This window comes from Sinocyclocheilus anshuiensis, unplaced genomic scaffold, assembly GCF_001515605.1.
Source record: "Sinocyclocheilus anshuiensis isolate Anshui unplaced genomic scaffold, SAMN03320099.WGS_v1.1 scaffold846, whole genome shotgun sequence".
NCBI lineage: Eukaryota > Metazoa > Chordata > Actinopteri > Cypriniformes > Cyprinidae > Sinocyclocheilus > Sinocyclocheilus anshuiensis.
In genome coordinates this window covers 121,742-133,788 of record NW_015540906.1, presented here as the reverse complement: position 1 = coordinate 133,788, position 12,047 = coordinate 121,742, and the positions used below count along the sequence as shown (strand labels likewise).

The 12,047-nt window shown below is 39.4% G+C and overlaps 2 protein-coding genes across 2 annotated transcripts; one reads left to right on the top strand and one right to left on the bottom strand.

Annotated features, from left to right (window-relative positions):
- Positions 1-232: 232 nt before the first annotated feature.
- Positions 233-3,796, bottom strand: LOC107689148 (regulator of cell cycle RGCC-like). Its single transcript, XM_016487062.1, has 5 exons — positions 3,723-3,796; positions 3,381-3,521; positions 3,173-3,253; positions 2,261-2,323; positions 233-542 (listed from the first exon to the last, which is right to left on the bottom strand). Exons 1-5 carry the CDS (start codon positions 3,742-3,744, stop codon positions 535-537), a joined length of 315 nt encoding a protein of 104 aa, XP_016342548.1. The 5' UTR covers positions 3,745-3,796; the 3' UTR covers positions 233-534.
- A 1,636-nt stretch (positions 3,797-5,432) lies between these two features.
- LOC107689147 (protocadherin-20-like) lies at positions 5,433-9,184 on the top strand. The gene is made up of 2 exons (XM_016487061.1): positions 5,433-5,502; positions 6,541-9,184. The coding sequence occupies exons 1-2, from the start codon at positions 5,482-5,484 to the stop codon at positions 9,013-9,015; spliced, it is 2,496 nt and encodes an 831-aa protein (XP_016342547.1). The 5' UTR covers positions 5,433-5,481; the 3' UTR covers positions 9,016-9,184.
- Positions 9,185-12,047: the final 2,863 nt, after the last annotated feature.

Sequence of the window (12,047 nt, the reverse complement as noted above, 5' to 3'; positions counted from 1 at the left end):
GAAAAAAAAAAAAAGAGGGGGGGGGGGGGGGGGGGGTGTGAAGGGGGAATAATTATGTAGGTATTAAAAATATTATTAGCAAGAAAAATACTTTTACTAGAAAAAAAAACAATTAAATACAAGCAATACATGTTTAATGCAAAAACTTTTATTATTAAAAATTCTTTACAAGGTTAAATTAATATTACACATTACACTGAACCTGGTAACACTGATATTTTTACAATATATATAGTGAAAAATAGGTATTAACATTAATCGTCATAACTTACAAGGCATTGTGCTTTTCATATAAATTTAGTAAGTATTTACTAAAATAAAACATCTTCTGAGAAACTTGGTAATTCTTCCAAACAGTCTTGACCAATTAAAAGTCACCGTGAGCTCTCGTTCCTTAGTGAAGGGGAAAAAATGAAGCCTTCAAGCTGTTTTTCTTCAGCCTAATTTCTATGTGTGGAAGCAGAGATTGCGCTTTGCTAAATGCCAGCTCTTCAGGTGCTCAGCGTTCTCTCTGATCACGTGTGTCCTGTCATCTCACATCTCTGTAAGACAGATAAGATTGTGACAGCTCAGGTCAGGGGAGTGAGGTATCATGCATGTGCAGTTATGATTCATGACTGTCACTCCACTGATAACGGAGCATGCTGGGAGTGAGCTGTGTTAACATTATTAACATTATCACGCTGATGGATATTTTACTTGTTTTTGTCAAGAATATTGACGTCATATCACTGAGCACCAGTGTTGGGGGTAAAGCATTACAAGCAATGCAGGTTACAGTATGTAATCGGATTACTTTTTTCAAGTAACTAGTAAAGTAATGCATTAATTTACAATAAAATTTCTAAGTAAAATAAGTAACGGCAGCTACTTTGTTTTCCCATTTATTGACTGACAGCTCTCCTGTCCAAATGTTGAGAGAAATCAGGAGTAACCGTTGTGATGGTTACTGTATGTCTAGACTAAATGTAAACATGCATTTACTCATCTCACTCTCACAAACACAGATTCAGTATTCCTTAAAATGAATAAAAACAGTGCAATGCAAACTCAGGATATGATGCGAACCTGCAATAATTAAATAGGTTCAATAACACAAATATCCTTTATGTACTGTATGAATCCCATTTTATTAACCAATGTCTTTGCTGCTGACCTTCAATGATCCAGTACAACCCTACTAATAGGCAAAAATGACTTTAGATAAACATAACCTTTGTTTCTGTAACATTTGCTACTGAACAGATGTGAATTTACATTTCCTTCAGCCTGAGGCTTATTCGTTTCACTATGGTGTGAAAGGGCATTTAACATTTGCCAAAAATATAACTTTTTATATTAAAAACAAACAAGTAAGCCAAGACCAGATTTTTTTAAAAATAATGCAAAAGTAACGTAACACATTACTTTCCATAAAAAGTAACTAAGTAACTTTTAGGGAGTAACGTATGGAGGCCCGTTTCCACCACTGAATAAAATATAAAAAAGGTAATTGCGACTTTTTATCTCACAATTCTGACTTTTTTTCTCATAATTGCGTGATACAAACTCGCAATTCTGAATTTTTTTCTCATAATTGCATGATACAAACTCGCAATTCTGAGAAATAAAGTCATAATTGTGAGATATAAACTCAAAATTCTGAGAAATAAAGTCAGAATTGTGAGATATAAACTCGCAATTGCGAGACAAAAAGTCAGAATTGCGGGTTTTTATGTCGCAATTGTGACTTTATAACTCGCCATTGTGAGTTTATATTGCACAATTCTGTGAAAAATGTCAGAATTGTGAGATAAAAAGTCACAATAACTTTTTTTACATTTTTTTTATTCAGTGGCGGAAACGGGCTTCCATAGTAACACGATATTGTAATGCATTATTTTTAAAAGTAACTTTCCCCAACACTGCTGAGCACAGTTGACAAAACAGGATAATTGGTGTTGATCTGTAATGCAACTTGTTTTCTGTTATATTATCTACTAATAAATAACATATTCGATTATATATCTAGAGACTAAGTCTATAGCTCGCTCGGGTTCTGAGGTTTGTTACCGCTATAGAACTATAGGAACGCATATTTGTGGTTGGCCAAACATTCTGCATTCATGTCCTTGCATAGGGTATGCTTTTGGCCGTCTTTTTTGATCTAGATTAATCAAATATTCTCATAGCACTGATTCTATGCCACACCGTGCTTTCAAAAGATAGAGTTGCAAAAGCTGCCTTAAATGTGACCAACCAAACCAAACTGTGTTTATACCTGCAAGCTCTCTATCCAGGTTTTCAATGAAGCTCTGTAGGTCGCCGGTGTCCCCGAGCCTGGCTGTAAAGAGCAGAGAGAGAGACGTTAGCGCACGGGAATGCTTCAGACGCTGTGGAAACGCAGCTAAGTGCGTGGCATTTCTTGTGGAACATTCCAGCCCGAAAGAAATGCGACCCTCTGCATTCCCTATGCACAATAAAATGCCACATTTTCAACTGGCTTTAACACAATCTTTATTAAAAATCATAATGAACCAAGGGCGTAGTTTTGATTTTGACACTGGGGACAGTTGCTTTTATCATTGTTGATCTTTTCAGTAAACTGTTTGCTTTGTACGTTCAGATTAAGATTCAAGGTTTTCATTACGTAATTTGCATTCAATTAAAAAGGTAAACGCTATCATTCAACTGAACTGTGTACATGCATTTTAAACACATTTCACCTTTGCTCCATCCAGACAATAAACACACATCCTTGAATGAGCAGGGGGTGCGGCCATAACTGCAATTTAAAATTAATCAAAGGTATAGAAATGTATTTTCATATTTACAAAACTAAATTTACTCAATTTTACACCTTTGTAGTAAACATATTTAAATTATATTAAAATTACAATACGACTAAATTAGTAGTAAGGCACACAAATATAGATCTTCACTTTATGTCTGTGCTGGTTTACCATCTTACAACATTATCGTATTCAACTCCATCGTGCCAGCATTCGTGCTTATCATGCATCCTGTAGCCAAATGAGGAGCATCAAAGCAGTACAATCCACAAATAAAGACTACAATAAGATGAGTAGAATAGAAATAGCACACAGGGGTTACAGCCACACATGGAGCAGATAGGAAAAGCCATTAGCTTGTTTAGTAAATGTGATGGCTATCTGTTATGTTATGTTAATACCTTTTGGGGCTGTACTCATGCTTGGGATGTTGAGCTCCTCTTGACTGGCATTCAAGCTGTTTACCAGCGAAGCTTCGCTGCCTGAGAAGATACAATAGGTTTGGCATTCGGTGACAATACTGTACAAGTTAAACTCTTACAAAACTGTAATGTGAGATATGTAAACTGTTTAACAGCCATGTTTAGATGTGTGTGGTAGTGTACTTACAGTAGTCTGAGTCGTCTCCATCAGTCAGTGCTGTGTGTCTCTTCACATCTCCCCGCAGATGTTCAGAGGCGTAAGGTGTGCTCAACTCCTTCACAACATCATTAAACTCCTGTAGCAAGTCTCCCAACTCCAGATCCAGCTCTAAAACAATTCACGTCCTCTATTAGAATTACACTGAAACACATTCTAAACTATTTATGACTGGTGTCTACATGACTGACAGTATAAAACAGATGAATAAAATGAATCAACTTAAATAAGCTACTCTCATTTTACAAAGAAAGAAAAAAAAACACATTTGAAATAATGTGGCATGTGACTTTTTATCAAAGAAAAGTTTACCTGAACAGTTTGCTGTAGACATCCTGTGGTTCTCTGTGAAGAGTGCTGGAAACTGGTTCTCAAATTAATACGATGGGTTCCCATCCGATGTATATTGACTCCGCCCAGCATATGATGCGCCGACCAATCAGAGCACGGTGTGGTCTCCGTGGTTACAGTAAAGTCTGAGGCAAAATTTCCCCTGACGCCTACACATGACGTCACATGTGAAACTAGAGAAATACACATTTCCGACCACTTCGGTCTACTCGCCCTGTTTTAGGGTTGTGTGGCTAGAAGAGATACAGCTCAGACCGGAAACGAACAATGAAATTAATTTTCTACCTATTAGATTGTGTTTTATTAACGTCTACACCTACCCCAACCCTAAACCTACCCCTTACAATAATGAAAAAATAGTAATTAGTGTTGTACAGTGTGACAAAAATTACGCTGTATTGATGTGCGCATGCCCAGTTATACATTATATATTAATCCCCAATTACGCCCCATTATACATATCCCTTCTAGCCTTAACCCTGTTTTATTGCACAGTTATGCACCTTTAATAACGCCCAAGATGTAGTGGCTCTTTAAGCGCCAAATACATTGTTTTCTCATTTCCCTTTATGTATCCGATTATAATTAACTAAATTAACCTTTCTGTCGTTTTTATGAGAGTAACGTTAGGTGTAATTTGAAGTTACCTTAATGTAGTAACAACATGTATAATAAAACGTATATTAATAACACCTATGGTATTTCAGCGGTGACTGTGGTTACTATGGTACTTTTTTGTAAGGGCAGTTAGCATTCTTATACTATTCATTGCTTTTCATTGCCCTTTTGTAAACTTGTAAATTGGACACATGTCGCATTTATTTATTCATTCATTCGTTCATTTATTCATTCTTTCTCTTTCGTTCTTTCTTTCTTTCTTTCTTTCTTTCTTTCATCCATCCATCCATCCATTTTCTTTCTTTCTTTCTTTCTTTCTTTCTGTAGTCTATAACGTACCATAAAATACAATAAACCCCCTTCATGCTAGGAAATACTAATAGAGCACTAAACTATGAACTACAAGAGCCATGTGATGTAAATATCACTGCCTTCATGATGGCGACACTGAGACACGAGCCAAATGAGATGCTGACCATAACAGCAATAATACAAATATAACTGTGCAGTTTGGTTTAAAATCCATAGTTCCAATTCAGTATGGTTCAGAAAAGCTAAAGTGAACCATAAGAACTCCAAAGAAAGGCTATAACTACTACATAATCTCTCTTATTATGATTTAGCGTGTGTATATTATTAACGCATAGTGCTTGGAGTTAAATGGGAAAAATACTTCACCGCGTCCCATCTATCATTATAAAGCAGGGGTGCCCAAATTCGGTCCTGGAGGGCCGGTGTCCTGCAGAGTTTAGCAATAACCCTAATCAAACACACCTGAACCAGCTAATCAAGCTCTTTCTAGGCATACTAGAAACTTCCAGGCAGGTGTGTTGAGGCAAGTTGGAGCTAAATTCTGCAGGACACCGGCCCTCGAGGACCGAGTTTGGGCACCCCTGTTATAAAGCAATTACCCGGAAAAACATCCCGTCAGACCTGTATTTTCCCTTTTAACCAACGGTTGAATATCGTGAGTAATCTCGAGCTGTTCACCTGTAGCACAGGTAGATGAGGCTCCGCCCCAAACACATTTCGCCAGAGTGCTTCTCGTGCTCACAGAGCTCAACATGTTCTTGAAGAATGGACAGCTCAAAACCACCACATAATGAACTGGACTATACTACAGGTCAGTGATCCTGCATCATTTATGTTTGCAGAAAGAAAATTATTCACTTTTCTTATTTTGACGTTGAACGCAGGTTACACGGAGGTAAAGTCCACATTAGTCAGTCTGTGTTTAATTCATATTCTGCGTGTCGGGCGGTGTTCGTGTTTCAAACGTTTCACTTGGTGGTTTCAAATAGGCAGACAGGTGGATAGACAGGTGGATACAAATAAACATAACAGAAATGTCTAAAAGTTTAAAGAAAACAAAATCTAATACCCAAAAAAGCGCCAGTGAATAGGACACAAATAAGTGTCCCATTACTAATAATATTTTTACAGCAATCAAGGCATAAATCTTATGTTTTATTTTAGATATGCTAGATATAATATTTTTTATGATGTATTTTTCAAGCATTTAACTATTCAAGCCTGTAGTTAAGCACCAATTAATACATTTATCAGTAACCACAGTCCTACCTCTTAGCAAGCTCCTTCTAATTGTAAATCTGCTGCCATGTTATAGCTACTAGTGTATTTCCATTTAGTTAGAACCTTTAACCTTGGATTTTATTCATGTGTAACAGTTACAGTTTTAAGAAATCATACAGTTGTATATAAAATATACATGCAAATTATATAGCTAAACATGGTTGCAAAATGACAAGCCTTGCATAAAACTGATACAAAATAAATATAATATTTTATTTAGTATAATATTTAAACTGTAGAAGATTTTAAGCAGTTAACTTCACTGATGCATTGTTGGGAAAAGCAAAACAAATATTTTAAGCATTCAAGACCAATTTATTCATGGAATGTGCACAGGCATTTGCGAGCTTAGTTGGGATTATATATTTTAATGTTAAATCTCTGGCTGCTGGAACATATCAAGTCAATAAAACAGCCTGTGCAACAACATATTCAACCGGGAAAAAAAAGACTGACTTGTTGGTTAAGGATTGCACACTTAACTCCCGAGTCAGAGTGGTTAAACTTTCATATGGAAAGAAGGGTGTTGCTTTCTTCCAAGCAGTAAGTCTCTTCTGTTGTTTTTCAGTGGGTGCTTCTTCTGGCATCTGCTGGGCAAATCCATAGCCGTGCCCTGCGTTTCACCACCCTGGAGGAGCAAGAAGCAGGCGTTAAGATCGGAAGTCTAAGCATGACCTACTCCGCTCCATACCGGCTCCTCGATGAAAGATACATCAGAGTGGACGAGAGCACAGGGGATCTGTTCACTAAAGAGCGCATAGACAGAGAGACCTTGTGTCCATCACATCAGGATGGGGACTGTACTTTTTCAAATACCGCAGTCGTGAGTCTTAATTTTGAAGTCGTGCCAATGATAATCATTGTGGATGATATTAATGACAACGCTCCTATTTTCGAGAGGAATGAGATTCCTCTGCACATACCTGAAGATGCATCGATAGGGACTGCTTTCCCACTGGATGACCAAGCCCAGGATAAGGATACGGGCGATAATGGCGCGATACGTTACTATTTGGAAGACTCTGGTGGCTTTTTTAGCATCAGACAAGATGGGCATGAACTCGAGCTGGTGGTACAAAGAGAACTGGACCGGGAAACTCAGGAAAACCACCTCTTGGTTCTTGTAGCAGTAGACAGAGGTTCTGTACCACTCAGCACTACAGCTAATCTCAATGTAACTGTAACCGATGTTGATGACAATTGCCCAGAGTTTGACGCCGACAGTCCCACCGCAGCCATTGTGCCAGCGTTAGGAGTCAAGGGCACTGCGGTGGCCCAGCTTAAAGCCACAGACAAAGACCTGGGCCAAAATGCCCAGATCACATTCTCCTTCAGCCGCCAGATCTCAGACATGGCCAAAGCGCTCTTTCACTTGGATGGACACACAGGCCTGATCAGCTTAGCTGTTGACTCGCAGGTTGACAGTCCCGAGGAGCACGCGTTGAAAGTCTTTGCGAATAGCCCACTTTGCCCCCCTGCGCAAACTCAGGTAAGCGTATACATGCAGCCAGTGACGAGCCCAGGGCCGTCCGTAAAGATCAAGTTTGTCGCCGAGCATAAACACCAAGTGATCGTGTTACAAGAAAACGAGCCCCCCACCGTCTTAGCCCTCTTGGAGCTGGAAGACACCTCTACTGCTAAAGGTACTCTGTCCTTAGACAAAGACAGCATGCCGTTTTCTTTGAAGCCGCAAGCAGGCAGCTATTTGCTTTCAACATCAAAACCCCTAGATTTTGAGATGTGCGGCGAGTATGAGGTTACAGTTATTATTTCTGATCCTCGTGGCACACGCCTACATAGAAGGGAAGTGATCAAAGTGCTGGTTGAAGATGTGAATGATAATGCCCCAAAGTTTGAACAAACACGTTATGAAAAGGACATCAGGGAGAACAACGAGCCTGGAGTGTTTCTGCTGAGAGTCCAGGCTAGCGACGCAGACAGCCAGCAGTTTGGCAAAGTAAGGTACAGGCTTACAAATGGAGGACCTTTCAGAATTGACGAAGAGACGGGTGTGATATCGGTGGCGGAGACTTTGGATAGAGAACAGCGGGAGACGTACGTCCTGACCGTTCTGGCCCGGGACGGCGGCGAACCGTCTCAGGAGGGCTCCGCTATTGTGTCCGTAAACATACTGGATCTGAATGATAATCCACCGGCCTTTCCTACCCCACATTTCTATTTCTTCGTGTCTGAGAGCATTCCACAACTTTCCCAAGTTGGGAAAGTCACAGCAAGTGATAGTGATAAAGGAGAGAACGGCCGGATAGCGGATGTGCGTATTTTAAACGACGAAGTCCCTTTTGCCATAGACCTGGCGCAGGGATCGCTCCGCAGTACTGGTGAAGTCGACCGCGAGAAGCAAGACCGCTATGAGCTTCTGGTTGTAGCCATAGACGGCGGCAGTCCGGTCCTTTCCGCTACAGCAAGAATGACCATTTTTATTGAGGATGTCAATGACAATCAACCCCAGGTCCTTCTTCCTAGCAGCAACCTCTCCTGTCTGACCATATCCCCAGCTACTCGAGCAGGAAGCATGATAACAAAGATTTTCGCCATTGATGAGGACTCAGGAATGAATTCGGATATCACTTACCAAATTATTGCATCCAAACCGCCTCTACACAGCCCCTTCCAGATTGACCAGCACTCAGGAAACATTACTCTGGTCCAGCACCTGCGCGGCGAGGACTACGGCATGCACCAGCTCTGCATAGTCGTTCGCGACGGAGGAAAGCCAGACCCGCTGCAGACCACCGTGTGGGTCCACCTGCTGGTCAACGAGACGTTGGAAACATGTCACGTGAATGCCGTTCCGGATTACTCGCCGCCACGACTGCCTCCTCCAATGCCTGTCAAAGACTGCAGGTGTGAATCAAATGCCTTGCTTATTTTTTATTGTGGCCTGTGTCTGATGGTCATCTCAGTCTGTGTTCTCCTGGCGGTCGTAGTGGTGTTTATGAAGCACAGAAAAACAAAAAGGAAAGTCGAACAAAAGAATGTATGGGAAACTGGAAATCTCTGTGAACTGAAACTTTTGAACTAAAGCGAAGGCTCAGCAGATACACCAGTAAAATGTTTGTGTAAATATTACAAAAGTGTTTTTATTACCTGCAAATAATATTCTTTGGCTAGTACTTTTTTGTTAGTGAAGTGAGTGAAGTGACATGTGGCCAAGTATGGTGACCCATACTCGGAATTAGTGCTCTGCATTTATCCCATCCTAAGTGTACACACACAGCAGTGAACACACACACACCGTGAACACACCCGGAGCAGTGGGCAGCCATTTATGCTGCGGCGCCCGGGGAGCAGTTGGGGGTTCGGTGCCTTGCTCAAGGGCACCTCAGTCGTGGTATTGAAGGTGGTAGAGAGCGCTGTACATTCACTCCCCCCACCTACAATCCCTGCCGGTACGAGACTCGAACCCGCAACCTTTGGGTTACGAGTCCGACTCTCTAACCATTAGGCCACGACTTCCCCTGTACTATTAGTATTGTAATAGTAATATACTGTAGTAGTATTAGTCTGGCCTAATGTGTAAGGTACCTGCTTTCTTTTCCTATGATGATGTGTTTTCATCTTACATAAAGTTAAAACAAATAAACTCTTAAAATCTTTAAAAAAAATAATATTTAAAGAGATTAATGCACTTAAAGGGTTAGTTCACCCAAAAATAAAAATTTGCCTGTGTTTTACTCACCCTCAAAGCATCCTAGGTGTATGTGACTTTCTTCTTTCAGATGAATCCAATCAGAGTTATATTAAAAATTGTCCTGGCCCCTCCAAGCCTTTCAATGGGGGTAAGCGGGTGTTGGTTGTCAACAGTTCAGAAGACGTGAAATAAAGTGCGTGCATCCGTAATAAAACGCCCCTCACACGGCTCCAGGGGGTGAATAAAGGCCTCCTGTAGTGAATCCATACGTTTTTGTAAGATCAATATCCATATTTCAAATGTAATAAACACTTTTCTCTCACTTCCGCTGACTGTGATCCACGGAAGACATGCAGGCGGATGACGTAAGACGTAGGCGTCGTGTGCGCGCCTCTGAGAAATGCAGGAGCAAAGGAAACAAAGTTTCCTTACTTTAGCAAAGGAAAACCAGTCTCCTCTTGGCTTATATCGAAATCCTCCCACATTTTTCTTTTCAAATCCTCATCTAATTCGAGAACGTCGTTTTGTTTTGTTCTCTCTCCGCGCTCGTCACTAATCACGCAACGCCTACTTCTTACGTCATCCGCCGGAATGCCTTCCGCATATGACAGAATACTGGAAGTGAGAGAAAACACAGGCTAATTTTCATTTTTGGGTGAACTAACCCTTTAAGGACAATGTACGTTTAATTTTCTGCCAGCAATGGTGTGACATTCAATGAAAAGGAATGAAAATATGTATACAGGTGCAGTCTTGCAGAAAGAAAAATACACTTGTTTGATTTGTTCTCATGTTTCGCCTCTAGTGAGCTGTCGTGTTGGTTTTACAAGCTTTTAGTCTGATGCACACAGCCAGTCAGTACTGTCACCTAGATCATAGAACAGTCTAACAGTCTTGCTGGTATATATTTTCAAAAAAGAAAATATATTTGTGCAAAGCAGTTGAAACAAGGCCATATCTCTTTTATATAGAGTTCAAGAAATGACATCAAGCCTATCTGATTTTTTTTTTTTGTGCACAATTTATTAAACTATTAGTTAATGCTAACCAAAATAAAAGCCAAATAGCTTATAATAAATAAAGAATATATTATAAATTCTATTAGATATATATATATATATATAGAACTTGAACCTTCAACCTTAATATCATACCCTGACAAAAATAAATAAATAAATAATATATATTCATGATTGTGTACATATATTGCACATATAAATGTGATTATTTACATGTACATATGAAGTGTATCATTAAATAATGTATTACATACATTATAATATATAAGTATAACATAGTCACATATTCACATATATGTGAAAAATTCCATATGTGATTCCTTATGTATTATTCAACGTTGTAATATAGCGAATAAATATATTATTCTGTATATTTCAGAGGTTCATTAAATAAATATATTGATTGTTATATATATATAACAATCAATATATTTTCTTTGCATAATTGTAAGGCTTCCAAAGTATAGAACAGCCACTTTTCCAATCAATCACTTTTCTCTCTCTCTCTCTCTCCCTATGATTATTATGCTTCACTCAAATAATGTCATTGCAAATGCTGTTTCATGTTGACTTCAAGGTCAAATAAACCCTAATACCCTTTTTGTAACTAATGGTTAAGTACAATCAACAGATGGTTTCCATGGTGACTAACAGTGTATGGAGTTTAAAACTCTTTTGATAGCTGATGCTGTGAAAACTCTCCTAAGAAGTGTGATAAAAATCTCAAGGGTTTGTAGTAAAGGTTGGCAGACAGATGGGAGATATCACACATCTCATACCAGCAAGTGTCCTGTCATCCAATAGTCCCTTTCTCACCACATTCAGGAGGTTCAGAGACTCATTAAACTTGTACACAAGGAATGAGGAAACTTTAAATGATTCTCTGTTGAAAGCAGGTGATCTGGACAAGAATGTGGATGTAAGATAATTTGAGAGAAAACTCAGATAAAACAGGCCCGACCACTTCAGTGCCTGTGCCGCCCACCGTACTGATTAAAGCTGAGGAGGTTCATATGCTCTGGCACCGAGTTTTCTTATAGCAAACATGATAGGGGTTTTGTAAATGATACAAAAGAAAAAGCATGTTTAGGCAGGTCTGCTGAGCGCAGGTGGAACGCGAATGCACTTCCTGAATAGCAAAGAAGAACTTAATCTTGTGAGAAAACACTGGCATGTTTCTACATACAGGTTACAAAGATGCTTCATAGATGCTTCCGGCCGTTGTCTCAAATGGCATCAATATCCATTCCTGGTCATCTTTCTTAAATGCCTCTATTTTTGATCCTTCCACTTTTTACAGCCAATGAAAGATAAATACTGAATAGCGTGTTAAATCATTTCTATAGTTTGTACACTTTTGATCTGTCCCAGTAATTAGTAATAGCTCAAATACATAAGATTTTA

Bases quoted from the DNA above. Each gene is read 5' to 3' on its own strand.
- LOC107689148 (XM_016487062.1), bottom strand. From the start codon at position 3,744: ATGTCTACAGCAAACTGTTCAG. The intron at 3,522-3,722 runs GTAAACTTTTCT...GAATTGTTTTAG, and splicing joins GTCTACAGCAAACTGTTCAG to AGCTGGATCTGGAGTTGGGA. The intron at 2,324-3,172 runs GTATTAACATAA...TGCTCTTTACAG, and splicing joins CATGAGTACAGCCCCAAAAG to CCAGGCTCGGGGACACCGGC.
- LOC107689147 (XM_016487061.1), top strand. From the start codon at position 5,482: ATGAACTGGACTATACTACAG. The intron at 5,503-6,540 runs GTCAGTGATCCT...GTTGTTTTTCAG, and splicing joins TGAACTGGACTATACTACAG to TGGGTGCTTCTTCTGGCATC.